General features: G+C 48.6%; 1 protein-coding gene across 1 annotated transcript; it reads left to right on the top strand.

Annotated features, from left to right (window-relative positions):
- Positions 1 to 13: 13 nt before the first annotated feature.
- On the top strand, positions 14 to 16,418 carry P2RX4 (purinergic receptor P2X 4; the record flags this gene model as incomplete). The annotated part of the gene is made up of 12 exons (XM_081253192.1): positions 14 to 147; positions 4,066 to 4,213; positions 7,204 to 7,275; positions 7,371 to 7,443; positions 7,894 to 7,990; positions 11,652 to 11,732; positions 11,837 to 11,978; positions 12,077 to 12,213; positions 14,600 to 14,693; positions 14,815 to 14,880; positions 15,222 to 15,317; positions 15,816 to 16,418. The coding sequence occupies 12 exons, from the start codon at positions 14 to 16 to the stop codon at positions 15,840 to 15,842; spliced, it is 1,167 nt and encodes a 388-aa protein (XP_081109318.1). The 3' UTR covers positions 15,843 to 16,418.
- Between the last annotated feature and the right edge of the window lie 1,229 nt (positions 16,419 to 17,647).

Genomic DNA, 17,647 nt, shown 5'->3' with positions numbered 1-17,647 from the left:
CGGGGCGCCAGCCATGGCGAGCTGCTGCGCGGTGCTGGCGGCCTTCCTGTTCGAGTACGACACGCCGCGCATCGTGCTCATCCGCAGCCGTAAAGTGGGGCTCATGAACCGGGCGGTGCAGCTGCTCATCCTGGCCTACGTCATCGGGTGAGCGCGGCCGCGGGCGACGACCCCGAGGGGTCCCGGGGACAGGGTGTGACCCGACGGCCGGGAACTCCCCCTTCTGAGTCCCGGCCACGCACCTGCTCATTCTGGCCTAGGTCCTCGGCCGAGCCCCGCGACCGCCCTCCAGATGGGGTCCAGGGAACAGCGACCCGAAGCCAGGGATACATCCCTACTCCCCCAGCCCTCCACCCCCGACCCTAGCCACCAGGGGGACGGGCTCTGTGCCGGCCCTGGGTCCAGAGGCTGCTTTGATGTTGTGTCTTGAAGGCAAAGCCTAGCTAGACCTTCATCCTCGCCATTCATGCTTCCTGTCCCTTCCGACTTGCTCCATGATGTCCTTTGGCTGGGGGTCGGAGGGCTTTGCCCTAAATGACTCACTCTTTGCTCTTCACTTCCCATTCTGATGATCTGCTGACAGAAACCAAGGTTTGGGATTTCCACTTGGTTCCTTCTGGGTCTGTGGCTTCCTTTCCCTTTCCTTTGAGCATCATATGGTAACTCATGATAATAGAGAGGTCACACTTTCAAAAATCACTTAAAGTTCAGTTCCTTCCTTTTATGGGGTTGTTGGAGTTTTTGGTATAGGCACGTGCCTTAGACTCATCGTTCCCCATGCTGCCCTCTTTGCTTATATGTCCCTCCACCATCAGTCCTCACCTAGTGCTTAATTTTAATTGACGCACACTTACAATGTAATAAAACTCGAGAGGAGGTGGAAATTAATTTACCAACTGGGCCCGCTCTCAAGGTCCACCTGGGGTGTTACGGTGTCTACAGCTGCTGAGCTGACAGATGTTACCTGCTGCCTTGTGGGGGGGTTTGTTTGTTTGTTTTTGGTTTTGTTTTTCTTAAGAGGCCTAATACAGTGTTCCCCAAACTGCACATAGAGCTATTTGCTAATCTTTAAAAAATACTGACTGCTGGCTCTCAGACCCAGACTTTTTGATTCAAGTGCTGTAGAGTATGACCACCTCCCCAGGTGATTCTGATGTGCAGCAAATTTTGGGAACCAGTGTCCTAGTGTTTCCCAAACCTACCTGAACATGAAGGACTCGTCTGAGGAATTGTTTAAAGGTAACAAGACACCATCCTCCCCCTCTCCCCTGACCCTGGGGTGGGGCTTGGAATCTGTTAACACTGCCCAAGGGAATCCCCATGATCCGGCAGGTTTGGCTTCTACCATCTATCAGCGCAGCAGCAATAGGTACTGACAGTAGTCAGTAAAAGGGCTTTCCAGGTATGAACGCTGCATCAGAACCACTTGGCCTACCCCCAGGTTTGGACTCTAAGTCACATTAAGTACGATCACAACCAACCCCTTGCCCCCCAGCGATTGTGATGCACCCTTAAATTTTGAGACCCGCTACGAGCTGGTTCACTAAACTCATATTGCTGGGTTGGACCTGAAGCATTTGGAATCAGGGGCTGTCATGCAGCTTTTTCCTTTTGGCTTTTGCTGCTGCTCGCAGGAGAATCAGTTTACATCTACTTTAGGGTGTCTGTAAAGTTCTAGACTGCACACAGTATATCTGCACTTGTACAATATGGTAGCCAGGAGTCACATGAAACTGTTGAGCATTTGAAACATCCCTACTCCAGACTGAGATGACAAAAAACAATTAAATATCATATTAATACATCTTATATTGATAGCATTAACATATATGGGATATGTTGAGTTACATAAAACATATCATTAAAATTAATTTTACCTGTTACTTTTTAATTTTTAACATGGCTACTAGAAATGTTGAAGTTACACGATTTGCATTGTATTTCTGTTGGGCAGTGCAGCTTTATAGGATCCCTATGGAGTGTTGTCTGCCTCGATCATGAGGATTTTTTAAGCAGTAAATGCTTTGCTTTTATACATCTTGCTGTGATCAGATCTGACTCAGGATCTGAATTTAGGGCTTTTAAGAAAAATTTTTAAAAACCTCATCTCTTAACTTTCTGATTCAATTCATCTTGGTGAAATTGTGGTCTCTTTTCCAGTAGTGACCAAAGGTAATCCTTCCTCAAAAAGAGACTGAACAGGACTTCCCTGGTGGTCCAGTGGTTAAGACTCTGCACTTCCAATGCAGGGGGCACGGGTTCAATCCCTGGTCGGGGAACGAAGATCCTGTGTGCTGCATGGCCAAAAAAAAAAAGAGAGAGAGAGAGACTGAACACTTCTCAGTTATCTAATTGTATTATCAGTCACTGGATGAGGGAATAGTTATTTACATAGTGATTGGGGTGAAACCATGTGTCTCTGACTTAGCAACTCACTGTCCAGTCAGCCCTCCGTATCCTCAGGTTCTGCAGCCACAGATTCAACCAACCATAGATAACAGCTATTTAAAAAAAAATTCCAGAAAGTTCCAGAAAGCAAAACTTGAATTTGCCAGTAACTATTTTTACATAGCATTTACATCGTATTTACAACTATTTACATGGCATTTACTTTGTATTAGGTATTATAGGTAACCTAGAGATGATTTAAAGTATTGGGGAGGATGTGCCTAGGTTACATGCAAATACTATGCCATTTTATATAAGGGTCTTGAGCATCCATGGATTTTGGTATCCTCAGGGGTCCTGGAACCAATCCCCTATGGATACCAAGGGATGACTGTACTTGGTGGTAAAATAATAGTGACCCTGCTCTAAGCTTCTCCGTGTCTGACTAGAATTAAATGGAAGCTTATACTGCAGCTGAACTCCTAGAAACCCTGAAGAAGAGGACTTCTTAGGGAAAAAGCCCATCTCTAAGATGGGTAGTGAACTTGGAGACTACTCAGACAATAAGTAACCAAATAAGCAAATTTCTGAAGTCTCAGCACCTAGAGCTTATAAGGAGGGGAGAGGGATGCTAGTGGCATTTCTTGATTCTAGAAATTAACAACAGTTGTCAATAGTAGTCACTATTACAATAGTAGTCACTATTGATGCTTCACAACAGCTCTGACGGGGAGGAGTTCTGATTTGTAGTACTGGCCGATTTCCACGGTGTAAATGCTCCCATCGTGGCCAATTTCAGTCTGCCGATAATGGCTCACAAACATTGTTCCAAGCGTTTGACATGCATTAACTCCTGTAACCTCACAACAATCCTGTGAAGTCTTGTTATCATTCCCATCTTATAGATGGGAAAAACAGGCACAGAGAGGTTAAGCAGCTTGGCCATATTTATGCCTAGTGAGTGATGGACTGAGATAGGCTGGCTTCAGTCTGTTCCAGTGTCCTAACCACTATGCACCAATGCCTTCAGATTTTTAATTATTCAGGCTGGTAGTGAAGTCACCACTTCAGAGGAGAGAAACATACATGTGACCTGAATTCTTAGAGAAAAAGAAACTATTATACATTTACTTAAAAGGTACGATTCTCCTTTCGAGAGGGCACATATAGCATAGAGGGCAAGAAAGGAGACTTCGAAAGCAAAAAGCTTGAGTTCAAATGCTGACTCTGCCATTCACTAGCTGTGTGACCTTGGGCAAGTGACTTAACCTCTCTGAGTTACAGTTTTCTCCACTGTAAAATGGAGAAGAATAATGACACCTGCCTTATAAAGTGGTCAGTATTAAATTAGTTAATACACATAAAGAGCTTAGATCAGTACCTGGCACCTAAACACATTCAAATGGTAACTATCATTATCATAATTTCTATTATCTCATGGTAATTCTGCGGGTCATAGTGCATTGAAAGTGTTCAAATACCTAGTAATAAAGACAGCATTCACTGAGCATTTTCTTTGTGCTGATCACTGCGCTAAGTTACAAAGTTAAGCAGCTTTTGCAAAGTCACAACTAGTAAACATCATACTTTCAGCCTCTGGCTACCAGAGGCTCCCTAGCATTAATTCAAATTCATGCAATCCTAATGGCAATTTAAGAGACCTGTTTTATTTTGTAGCTGGGTGTTTGTGTGGGAAAAGGGCTACCAGGAAATGGACTCTGTGGTCAGCTCCGTTACTGCCAAAGCCAAGGGTGTGACCACGACCAACACTTCTAAACTTGGATTCCGGATCTGGGATGTGGCCGATTACGTGATTCCAGCTCAGGTAAGCCTCCCACTGTGTCTCTGTCTAAAGCTCAAGCCTCTAGTTAGCTGCTTTCCCTTCACCTTTGCACTCTTGATTAGTGATTGGCACGCCCAGAGTTCTAACATCACCAATGCCCAGACTGATCGTTTTAGTCCAAGAAAGCAGTGCAGACAGACCTCTTTTTGGCTTAGGGTCTAGCAGGTAATATTCAATCAGCTATGTTTCTTCAGCCCTAAAACATGGCTGGCTTAAACAGCAGAAGCTTTCCATATGGACATCTGAGTCTGTCGCTGGACTTGAAAAGTGGAGAAGCATATGTTTTAAATCCTGGGAAAAATGCAGGTGGAACTATCACCTTTCCACATTTTGTGGTTTGCTTTATTGTTGAAAACCCACATGGTAAATCTTTTCAGACAGCGTAAAAACTTTAACAGCCATTAGGGACCCAAAGCCAAAGAAGAAGGAAACAGCCATACCCATATAGGATTCCATCAGGAACATAGGGAAGGGAAGAAACTGACGCAGCATCCTAGTCTCCCGTCTGTTAATCCACAAAGCTCCAAGTTAAATATTGACTCTCTTTAACCATGATAATGGCTCTGGTCCACAGTCAAACCCCACATATCCCTCCAGATGGCCCACGTGCTAGGGTGACTGGGGTGGCCACATGCAGATAAGCTGTCAACTCTGGGCTCAGAGCAAGGACTTCAGAAACTCCCTCTTCAACTGTGTTCATTTTCCCTCTGCCTTCTCAAGAGAAGGTTCTTGTGGGGTGCCCAGAGAGAAATCAGACCTAATAAACCATAAAGGTCAAATGGAACAGGGGATTCATAGTTTCTGGAGGAAGCTGGTGCTGTTGGCATGCACCTGTCTCTACAGAGAGACCTCTGCTTCCTACGAAGCCACGACCTCATCCTGGCAGGCTCGGAATATCACACTCCGTCTGTTTGCTGGACCCACAGGAGGGTACGGCCCCCTGCTTCTGCCGCTCAGTGGGAAGGAACACACAGCAGCTCTGCCTTCCATCTTGGATCGGAGCTGGGGGCCGTGTGAGTTCCCCAGGGCTCTCTTCATGAGCTTTCACGATATCCTTCTGCTCCTCCAAAGATAAAACACAAATATCTATTTGCACCGCATCTACTCGGCTCATCTCCAGACTGAAATTTCCCTAAACTTAAAATAGATAAGAAATGGGAAACAAAAAGTAAACCACACTGACTTGTTCAGGTCTAACTCAGGAAGGACGCAGGAGCAGCCTTCTGTAAACACCAAGCAAGCAGTGTGTCTACATATGGAACACGGGTGCCTGCTAGGGCGCCTGACCTGGGCCTCCTGCCACATTCTCACGCCCCCTCCTGCAGCCATTTCCTCATTTCCCAACATGCTTTGTTCCAGGCCTGTCTTTGAAAGATGCCAACTATTCCCAGAGCGTCTACCACCTTGTCAGACCTGGGAGTGGAGATGTCTACAGACCCTTTGGTCCCTGAGTTTCCCTGATGGCTCCCAGCACTGACTGCTCTTCTCAGGAGTATGAAATGCTCAGAGCATTTCAGTTTAGAGCACCAGCACCCAATAAGGAGGAGGTCCAACTAGAATTTGCAGGGTCTTTGTCTTTTTTTTCCTTATACTGGGAGGCCACTGTTAGCAATTCTTCAGTCTCATCCCCAAGTAAATTGCTCTCCAGAAACTTTATATCAACCATTTGGCACCTTCATACTTAGGAGGAGAAAACAGAACCTTCTCAAAAGGAGAAGTGTCAGGCTTCCCTGGTAGCGCAGTGGTTAAGAATCCGTCTGCCAATGCAGGGGACAATGCACCAGGGTTCGAGCCCTGGTCCGGGAAGATCCCACATGCCGCAGAGCAACTAAGTCCGTGCGCCACAACTACTGAGCCTGCGCTCTAGAGCTTGCGAGCCACAACTACTGAAGCCCACGCACCTAGAGCCCGTGCTTCGCAACAAGAGAAGCCACCGCAATGAGAAGCCCGTGCACCACAACCAAGAGTAGCCCCTGCTCTCCGCAACTAGAGAAAGCCCACGCGCAGCAACGAAGACCCAACACAGCCAAAAGTAAAATAAATAAATTAAAGAAAAAAAAAGAGAAGTGTCAGTGGCGAGCCCTGACTGGGTCTTCTGTATAGAATGTTTTATGTATTTATTTTAGTTCCTGTTAGGAAAGAACCAGCCAAACTTGGGACCTTTGAGGTCTCGTGTTTTTGCGCCTGTGAGGTAATCCGGTTGGCAGAGGATATACTGAGCACTTACTGACTCTTTTCCCTCAACAAGTCCAGCTTTATTAAGGAACCATTTCAGGGTACAGACATGTTTTTTTTAATTGAGGTGAAGTTCATGTGTCACAATATCAACCAGTTCAGAATGAAAAATTCAGTGGCATTTAGCACATTCACGATGTTGTGTTCCGTCACGTCAGTCTAGTTCCAGAACATTTTCATCAAAAAGGAAACCCCACACTCATTAAGCTATCATCCCCTTTTCCACCTTCTCCCTCACCCCCTCACAACCACTAATCTACTTTCTGTTCCTGGATTTGCCTATTCTGTACATTTCATATCAATGGGATCATACACTACGTGGCCTTTTGTGTCTGGCTTCTTGGACTCAGCGTCATGTTTTTGAGGTTCATCCACGTTGTAGCCAGGTCTGTGCTTCATTCCTTTTTATGGCTGAGTCATATTCCCTTACAGGTATGGACCACAATTTGTTTGTCCATTCATCCGTTGATAGACACTGAGTTGTTTCCAGCTTTAGGCTATTGTGAATGATGCTGCTGTGAACATGTGTGCAAGTATTGGAGTCCCTGTTTTCAGTTAGGTTATAACTCTCATCGGTGAGAATGGGAGACCCTAAGACCAGTGTTTTTAACTGTTTTTTGCATGGCACGGGCGGCGGGGAGTGAAGGCACTATCCTAGTAAAAGGCCTTCCCTGTGGCTCTGCCTGGTTCCTCTGAAGGTAATATGCAGCACTCACTCCCCTCTGCCTGCTTTACAGGAGGAAAACTCCCTCTTCATCATGACCAACATGATTGTCACCATGAACCAGACGCAGGGCCTCTGTCCTGAGGTAGGCAGCTTCTTGGGGAAGAGCCTTGGGTCTCTTCCGCTGTGGGTGGGACCAGGCCATGTGAAACCTGTTTTCACTGGTTCTTCTTTTTCCAGATTCCAGATAAGACCACCGTGTGTGAATCCGATGCTAACTGCACTGCTGGCTCTGCAGGCACCCACAGCAATGGTACAAGCCTGTGGCTGTGACTCTACAGTAGACGCTTATCCTGGGGAGGGTAGCCCCAGACCAAACTGCCTCCCCCATGGGCCCCCTCTCAGAGGGAAATCTCCAGGACGGAGAAATCCCCCACACGAGCCTGGGAGAGGCTGGTGTCCAGACTGGGGTCCTGGGACCCTCTCGACACTCATCTCTGTCATCTTCACCCCAGAAGCCATCCCAGATCTTGCCCTGTCCTGTGGCTCGGTATCACCCCAGCCCTGCAGTTGGCAAAGCAGTGATGTGGCTAGGACTCAGACAACTCTTTTCCTCCAATTTGAATTTCTGGATGCTGTCTAAATCCCGGAATTAGACCAGCTCAAGATTGATTGCATAGGATGCATGGTGGAGTTCCTACCCTGCCCCACAAAGTAGAAAGTAGGAGACCCCCATAGACCTGGGTGCCCCTCGCCCCTGTAGGAGTCGCGACAGGAAGGTGCGTGCCATTCAATGAGACCATGAACACATGCGAGGTGGCAGCCTGGTGCCCGGTGGAGGATGACGCACAAGTGCCAACGTGAGTCCTGCCAAAGGGACAGAAGTGTCCTAAATGCTGGGTCTCGGGCCTGAGAGAGGTGGCAGGGGAGTTGTGGCTTTGTGCTCTTGGTGTCAGCCTGTGGAGTCAGGCTTCCCTGCGCTGGCGGTTCTCAACCACAAGGCAGCAACCCTCAGTAGCTAGTGGGCCGTGGTGTTTGTCACTCATGATAAGAGTGCAGATGACTTATTGCTACATTAGGCCTCTGTCAGTTGCAAGTAACTGACAGGAAACAGTTCTCAGGGCCTTAAACGGGTGTGTACACACACACACGCACGCACGCACACCTGCACAGTGGGGGCGGTTGTTCAACTAAGCACAGAGATCCCAGCATGGCCAGACCTGGGGCTCGAAGGACAGCATCCAAGGCGCCACCTCTTGACTCTGCTTCCCTCCGTGGTGGCTTCGTTTGCAGGACCCATGGCATAATCGCTAGTCTCCCTGCCCAGCTGTCCGTAAAGATTCTAGACCTGTCCATCTTCACAGCTTCAGCCACATCTGTCAACCCATCCAACCCATCACTGTGGCTGGGGGATGGATTTTGCTTACGGCTGAGGCCTGGGTCATGTGCCTTCCTAGCTAGGTGGGGAGTCAGACCCACCCAAATGACACAGGTTGAGTGGGGGAGGTGTGGCTTTTAAAGGAAGTGTGGGATTCTGTTACCAGAAAAAAAGGTACAGATGCTGGGCAGGAAAATTATTAATGTCCATTAAAGTGTGTTTTATAAACTAAAGCAGGTTCAAGGTTGCCTGGAATAACATTCTTCCAAACTGCGATCAGCTGTGCTGTGAGTGGGTGGAGTCAGAAGTAACGCTCTGGGAACTGCGGGCAACCTGGGGCCTTTCTCACCCAGCGTCAGACTGAGGCCTAGAGAAGCCCGGGGATCAGGTAGCCATGTGAACCTCATCCTGGGTGTGTCGCAGCACAAGAGAATGGTGAGGACTGCGGACTGCTGAGAGCAGTAGCTCCGGCAAGGGAGGGAACACTAGAAGACGAGGAATCCTAGCATTCTGGAGCTGGAAAGGATTTTATGGAGCCAGTGGCCACGTGTGGCTACTGAGCACTTGAAATGCAGCTGGGCCCAAAATGAGCTCTCAGGGTAAAATACACTCCAGGTTCTGAAGGCTTATTATTAAAAAAAAAAAAAAAAAAAAAAAAAGAATATGTAGTATCTCATTAATAACATTCTATGTTGTTTACATGTTGTAGTAACATTATAGATATATTGGCTTATTACAGAAAAGTTCATTTCACTTGTTTCTTTTTACTTTATTTTTGGCTGCGAAGCATGTGGGATCTTAGTTCCCCAACCAGGGATGGAACCAGCGCCCCCTGCAGTGGAAGTGCAGAGTTCTAACCACAGGACCGCCAGGGAATTCCCTCTTTTTACTTTTTAATGTAGCTACTAGGAAATTTTAAATTACAGTGTGGTTTGTGCCTCACAGTATATTTTCACCAGACAGTGCTGTTATGGATCTTTTTATTTTTATTGGAGTATAATTGCTTTACAATGTTGTGTTAGTTTCTCCTGTACAATGAAGTGCATCAGCTATATGTATGCCTACCTACATCAGCACTGTTATAGATCTAATCCAGTGTAGGATGATTTTTAAGTGTACACTGATACACGAAATTTCAGCTCTGAGTCACATGGAGAGAAAGGTCTTCCCATCTCTGCTCTTATTCAGCCCCTAGCTGATATCAAGGAGGAGATCCTGGTCTGGAGTGTCTTCAAAACCTCTCTGTCCCTCGCTGATTTCCATTTCTCACCGAGAACGAGCCCCAGGCTCAGCACGTCGGGCTGACAGAAATATGTCAGCTCGTAATGACATTGTTCTTAGTTATATTTATTTGAACGATGACCTCTAACTTGTGGCAAATGATATTTTTTATGGTCATGATGGAAAGTTTTATTTCAAAATGAATGTCAGTAAAAAAAAAAAAAAAAAAAAAAAAAGTGAGTTGATCCTAAAGGTGGAAACAACCCAAATGTCCATCAACAGATTGTGGTGAACATGTACAATGGAATGTTATTGAGCCATAAAAAGGAATGAATAAAAAGCTCTGACACAGGCTACCACAGGGATGAACCTCAAAAACACGCTAAGTGCAAGAAGCCAGACACAAAAAAGTCACATACTGTCTGATCCCATTCATATGAAATGTCCAGAACAGACAAATCCATAGAGAAAGAAAGTAGATCGGTGGTTCCCGAAGGCTGAGGGGAGGGGAGAATGGATAGTAGCTGCTTGCTGGGCAAGCAGTTTCCTTTCGGGGTGGTGATAAAGATGTTCTTGGACTAGATAGAGGTGATGGTTGTCTAACACTGTGAATGTGCTTCATGCCACTGAACTGTATACTTTAAAATGGTTAATTTTATGTTCTCTGAATTTCACCTCAATTTTTTTTTAAAGGAGGGTTAATCTTAAAGACAGGTATTGCACATGAGGCACACAGTGGTATAGGGAGTGACACAGGTTTGAGAAACCTTGATACAGTCCATCCCCTTGATACAGGGACGAGGGAATTCAAAGCCCCAAAAGAAGTGCCTTGGTCAAGGTCTTTGTCGGCGGTAGCGACAGGCTCAGCTCCCCGCATTGTGTGGCCTCATCACTGGCCTTGCTCCTGTCTCAGGGTGGGGAAGACTGCTGAGGTTTTTTATAGCTTCAAAGATTCCACCTGGGGGGCTTCCCTGGTGGTCCAGTGGTTAAGACTCCACGCTTCCACTGCAGGGGGCACGGGTTTGATCCCTGGTCTGGGAACTAAGATCCTGCATGCCATGTGATGCAGCCAAACAAACAAACAAAAGGATTCCACCTGGGTCAGGGCCCCCCCCCCCCCACTGAGGAGTCAGTCTACAGTGCCAGATCCTCCTGTAGAAACCCTCCAAAGCAGTGGGGTCCCCTTGGGTAATTCAACTCCTACTGTCAGCAGGAGCTGACATGGCGCTTCCAAGAGGTGGTGCAGCAGCAGACATGCACTTTTTGTGTCCAGCCTGTAGGTGAAGTCACCTTTGCTTTTGCTTCTTAAACCAGATCTGTTGAGCATTCCCGAGAATACCTGACGGAGGTAAGCCCTGAAACCCAGCACCTGCCGGATGAGTGATTTCTAGTGAGGCCACGAGGCACCACCCTCCCACCCTTTGTTAGCTATTCCTCAGGTTCTTAAATTCCCGCTGCCTTGAGGAAGAGGCCCTGCCCTTCCATGACTGGAAGAAATCAGAAGCCTTGGTTTGCAGTCTCCTCTCTTCACCTAGTGTTTATGCAGAGGAAAGTAGAAAAGACGAGATATGTTTTACTTTTTTCTTGGCAAAGTGACATTGTAAGACACGTGGGTATGCGACTTAAAAATATTACCTAGGGGGCTTCCCTGGTGGCACAGTGGTTGAGAGTCCGCCTGCCGATGCAGGGGACACGGGTTCGTGCCCCGGTCCGGGGAGACCCCACATGCCGCAGAGCGGCTGGGCCCGTGAGCCATGGCCACTGGGCCTGCGTGTCCGGAGCCTGTGCTCCGCAACGGGAGAGGCCACAACAGTGAGAGGCCTGCGTACCGCAAAAAAAAAAAAAAAAAAAAATTACCTAGGTATATTAGGAGTGTACATATGTTTGTGCTTTTATTAACAATATGCTGTAATTTTTTTCAGGCCTGCTTTTTTAAAGGCTGCAGAAAACTTCACTCTTTTGATTAAGAACAACATTTGGTATCCCAAATTTAATTTCAGCAAGTAAGTGGTGGCCAGCTGTGTGAATTCACCAGTGTCTTGGACAAACTTCTGGCTCTTCTTTGAGGTTTTCCTTCCTTCTATTTTCTGCTTTCTCCCAACTTTAGGAGGAATATCCTTCCCAACATCACCACTACCTACCTCAAAACGTGCATTTATGACGCTAAAACAGATCCCTTCTGCCCCATATTCCGCCTTGGCAAAATAGTGGAGAACGCAGGGCACAGCTTCCAGGACATGGCTGTCGAGGTAGGTGTAGGTCCTGGCTTTTCTAACACAGTCTTTGACACATCTCCTTCTAGAATGGGCTCTGAGGAAAGCTTGCTCTGTCTGTCCACAACCCACAGGGAGGCATCATGGGCATCCAGATCAAATGGGACTGCAACCTGGACAGAGCCGCCTCCCTCTGCTTGCCCAGGTATTCCTTCCGCCGCCTGGACACCCGGGACGTGGACCACAACGTGTCCCCAGGCTACAATTTCAGGTGGGTGTGAGCTTGGGCCCTCATGTGCTGGGGGTGATGGTAGTTGCATCACTCCCCAGTGGGGGCCTCCACGCCCACCCAAGACCAGCACTCAGGCGGCACCCCAAGGGCAGGTGGGAAGGCGTGTGCCAGGGAGAGTGGTCCAAGCAGGGCCTTGCCCCTGTGGCATCCCGACCTGTGAGTGCCCTCCTCGCCTTTTCTTGCCTCCAGAACAACTGTCTGCTTTAGCTTTCCTGGGCCGGCCAGCCTCAGCCAGGACCCTGCTGGGGTTTTTTTCTTTTTTTTTTTTTTTTTGGCTGTGCACTTGTGGGATCTTCGTTCCCTGACCAGGGATTGAACCCCGGCCTCCTGCAGCGGAAGCATGGAGTCCTAACCACTGGACCGCCAGGGAAGTCCCTCTGCTCACTAATTTTGAGGAGTGGATGAGCCTGTGGTCCTCCAGTCCAAAGGCCTCTGGGGCCTGATCCATGAATTGGTTTCTCGGTTGATCTGGCCCCCAGAATCTCCAAAGGTGCAGGGGATACAAGTTTTGGCCTCAGGAAAGGCCTTTGCTGGTATTTCCCCGCTAGAAGTGCTGTGTATTTGTTTCCTGGGGCTGCCATAACAAATGACCACAAACTGGGTGGCCTGAAACAGCAGGAATCTGTTCTCTCACAGTTCTGGAGGCTGGAAGCCCAGAATCAGTGTGTCAGCAGGCCAGGCTCCTTCCTTGCCTCTTCCAGCTTCTGGTGGCTCCTGACAATCCTTGGTGGTCCTTGGTTCATAGGTACATTACTCAGTCTCTGCCTCTGTCGTCACATGGCCTTCTCCCGTCTGTGCCTGTGTTTCTGTGTCCTTTGTCTGTCTTCTTTTACAGACACCAGTCATATTGGATTTGAGGTCCACCCTAATCCAGTATGACTGCATCTTAACTAGGTACATCTGCAAAGACCCTGTTTCCAAGTAGGGTCAGTGGTGCTGTTTTGCTGCTCTTGTCTCCCTCTAGTGGTGATGTGTGGAATCAAATGCACAGAGCATCTGCTGTCCTCTTGAACCGTCTGGCTCACTGATAGAAGGGCAGATCCTTGCATTTTTCCCTAGTAAGGGAGTCAGATTTGCATTGCTCTATCTCTACAGTTACACTGTTTCTTGTAGAAACCACTGTGGAAAACCTCAAGCTTGGGTTGGAACCCCAGAACAGAGAAGCCAATGGGACCCTCACAAGGACACCCATGCCCCTGACCTCCACCAGCATCAGGCCCCACCCGAGTTCCCCAGGCCTGGACCATGGCATGGAAGTTGTGGGCCAGACAGATCTCAGGCCACAGCTTAGGCTCCTCGTGGATCCCCTGTATAACACGGGCAGCAAATGGTATCGGTCTCGGTGGTTCTCCCCCCGGCATGCCCCGTCGTGTTCTATTTTTGCATGTGGGATCTTAGTTCCCTGACCAGGGGTTGAACCTGTGCCCCCTGCAGTGGAAGCACAGAGTCCTAACCACTGGACTGCCAGGGAATTCCCCCTCCTGGTGGTCCTTTTTAAATGGTTTTCTTGAGATATAGTTCACATACTACACAGTTCACCCTTTTAAAGTGTAGAATTCAGTTGTTTCTCGTATATTCACAGAGTTGTGCAGCTGTTACCGCAGTCAATTTCAGAACATGTTCATCACCTCAGAAACCCCAGGCTTCAGCTGCGTCAACCCCTGGCAACCACTAATCTACCTAATTTGCCGATTCTTGACTTTCATAGGAATGGACTCATACAATATGTGGCCTTCTGTGACTGGCTTCTTTCACCTAGCATCATGGCTTTTTTCCGGGTTCATCCATGTTGTGGCATTTATCAGTACTTCTCTTTATGGCTAAATAATATTCCATGGTGTGGATATAACACATTTTGTTTATCCACTCATCCAATTGATGGATCATTGGTTCTTTAATACAAAAAATGTCCAGTGCTGAGGTGCTCGGTCCCCCCCGCCCACAAAGCAGACTTGGCCATCACCGCTGGCTGGCCACCTTCTGTTAGTGGCCAGGGTCTCCTTGAGAGACGGGGCTCAGCTGTATCAGGAAGGACTTTCAGAGGAGGAAGTTCCGTTTTAAGTCGTAGGAAGTGAGGGTGATGACAGAGGAGGGATCTCTTCGTGCGCCCTTGTGCCAGCATTCCAGACCCTCTGCCCTGCGGGCCCCAGCGCCCTCCTCCTCAACAGGCCAGCCCCTGCTTCACACGAGCCCGGAGAAGCCCCGGGGTGCTCGAGTGTGGTTCGTTCGGCAGGCAGAGCGAGCCCTAAGCCAGTGCCAACTCCGCCAGGGCCTCGGGAGTTCGCTCTGACGTCCCTCAGCGGGACCCAGAGGCTGTCTCAGGCCTCCCTGTGCCTTTTCCCTCTAACCCGGCCTCCTTTCCCAGGTTTGCCAAGTACTACAACGACCTGACCGGCACCGAGCACCGCACGCTCATCAAAGCCTACGGCATCCGATTCGACATCATCGTGTTTGGAAAGGTAGCCTGGCCGCCGGCTCTCCTCGTTCAGAGCCCACTGGTCCTCTTCTGGGCTGGCCAGGGGCAAGAGGCCCTCTCCCCACCCCTATCACAAATTCTTCTTTTTCTCCCATCATTTGCAGGCTGGGAAATTTGACATCATCCCCACCATGATCAACATTGGCTCCGGCTTGGCGCTCTTAGGGGTGGTGAGTGGCTCACTTAGACCTCTCTGGCCACCCGCCTGGGACTGTGACCCCCCCCCAGCACAGCAAGTTGAGACCCTCTGCTGGCATCCTGGTTCTTCCCTTTGACCCCAGACTTGTTTCTAGGCTCGACCCTCCAGGCTTACTTCCCTTCCCCATCCCCGCCTGCTTCCTCCTGCCCTTCTCCAAGACCGTGCCCCTCGGGCCCTAACCTTTTCCCCTGGAGAGATGAAGGAGCCTTTCATTTCCTTGGAAGATCCCAGGCTTTGTGGGAAGGGGCGCACACAGAATAATAGGGGCCACAGCATCCTGCCTCATTCTTTCTTGCCCTGTGCTGCATTCAGGCGACAGTGCTGTGTGATGTCATAGTCCTCTACTGCATGAAGAAAAGATGCTACTATCGGGAGAAGAAATATAAATATGTGGAAGACTACGAGCAGGTAGGTCGCCTCCTGAGCTCCCAGCCGGCGGGAAGGTCCCAGCGCCCTACCTCACCTGCCTCTTGTCCCAGCGGTGAGAACCCCTAGGTCATCCAGGTGTGTCGTCCACTCAGGCGGTCACATGCGACTCATCATCTGCTCCATGTCTAGGCCACCTATACTAGCCTTTACTTCATACTTTTCTTCAAATGGACTCACTCTTTAAAATCTAGCCTTCATTTTAATCAGTGATGTCTCAGGTTAGTTATGATAATGGATATCATGACAAAGCCTCTGTCCACACTCTACTTAAATTCGCCTTGAAGAGCAAGAGGGGTTGGGTACCCCTAGGACCTACCTGAATACGCTCAGTTGTGAAGGGCTGTCCAGACGTCCTCAGGGAAAGTGCCCGATTCCCACCTGCCCCAAATGGTCCAGGCTTGCCTGCGGGCAGCACAGGGCGGGTGCACATGTATCCATAAGCATATCAACTGACAAAAAGCATATTGTTCTTTGCAGGGTCTTGGCAGTGAGACGGACCAGTGATGCCCACCCCACACTTGGGCTTTCCTTGGCCCTCATCAGAGCACAGCAAGGAGGGAGAAAAGGCTGCCTGCCGTGTCACCCCAGAGGAAGTTCCAGATTCTGAGTCAGTCTCCACAAGTACTGCAGGGTTGCCCAGCTGCTCCCATGTCTTGTGTGTAGGGTTTGCGTAGTAAACCACTATGCACATTGGTCACCTTCTGTCTGTGGCTGGGTCACCTCTGCCATTCCTTCTCTTTGGGGTCACTGGGGCAAGCTCTGGCCCGAGGGCAGTGAAGTGGCTGTGGCTACAGGGCCGGGGCCTTCTCCAGGGCCGGGTCTCCTCAGAAGCTCCCATCTCCAGCCCCCTTCGAGACAGGCCCAGTCCTCCGAGGCCCGGCAGCCCCACTCAGGCACTGTATAAGGAAGGCGGCACACCTGGCTGTGCTTGTAGCTCTTCGGCACACCTGGGCTGCTGTTCCTCTCCCCCCACCAGAGGCTTCAACCACAAGGTCATGAGGTGGAGCTAGTGTTTCTCCTTTGAGAAGAGCTACATTGAGATGATTGAGGACCAAACATTAAAACAGATGATTTTCTTAATCTCTGTGTGGTTTCACAGCGTGAGCTAGAACTTCCCTCCCTTCCCCTTTACTTGGACCAGTAAATCCATTTGTTATCCCAGCTCACTGTGCTCCTGAAACAGTCTATTGCTGGAGCTTAGGTAATTTTTTTTTCTACTTTAATCTTCTCTTAAAGCCTAAGAAGTGTGATCTTCGTTAGCTTGTGTTTCTATAGAGTTTACGAGATTTTTTTTCTGTGGTGTACTGTTTGTCTTACCGGTGCTTATTTTACATAAAAGTGTGGGTCTACACTACAGGGAACAGTTTTAGGTGACATGAAGGTGGCTTATCCTCCCTCCTCATTTGCCTTCCGGAAACCTCCAACCAAAAGCAGCACCCCCTACACCTACCTTGCCACCGATTTGAAATGTTAATGAAGCTATTTCTAGCTTGCCTTCACACCGACTTTATTCTGCATCAGGTGTTCAGGATCTCCCTAGAGAAAGCAGCCCGCCCCTCCTCCTTGTTATGAATTCATTTCCAACTGCTGAAGGGAACGTTTAGTTTAGAAGTGCTGTGCTTCTGCAGGATAAATGGCCAACCTGGGCTTTTCTTGCTCTGGGGAAAAAAGAAAAAAGTTTACAGACCCCTTTGAAGAAATTCTGGTTCAAGCTACCTTTCTGAAAAATGCCTGCTTGAACACACCAGTCACATGGAGCTGGAATTTTTAGGAAAGGCTTATTATCTTGCAGGCTAAGGAGTGAGGAAGACTTCAGCCTCCCTTTTCTAAAATGGAATGCTACAGCCAGGTGGGATGAGGGGTGGGGGTGGCATTGTCCTTTAACTCACCAGAACCATCTTGCATTCTGCTACAGCCCCACTTGTTGGCACTCCTTGGCACCGCCTCTTAAGTAGGGTTCCTTCAGCCTTACATCCATGGATGACCTTCTGGGAGATTCTGAAACCCCTAAAACTGTGCAAAGTGATGCACCTGTGTGCATTTCTGCTCGCTTTCATCAGATTCTCAGTGGGGTCTTTGAATAGGAACACCTGCTCTTGTCTCTGGACAGCCTGTATTTCAATGTTGTATTTCTGCAGTAATGGAACAGGAATCTTTCAGATTTCATCTACCGTCGCTTGGTAACAGAAAACTGAAGTTCAACGCTAGTAAAGCAATCCTGTGGGCTAGGTTTACATTTAGAATGCAGGGAACCCTCAGCCCGCAGTCTGGAGAAAGCAACCGTTCTAAAATAGTCTCCAGAGGCCGTG

The sequence above is a fragment of the Mesoplodon bidens genome (genome assembly GCF_964165515.1).
Source record: "Mesoplodon bidens genome assembly, chromosome: 13".
In the NCBI taxonomy this organism is placed as follows: domain Eukaryota; kingdom Metazoa; phylum Chordata; class Mammalia; order Artiodactyla; family Ziphiidae; genus Mesoplodon; species Mesoplodon bidens.
Note: the sequence above shows the minus strand (reverse complement) of the source record. Positions and strands in the feature narration are given on the sequence as shown.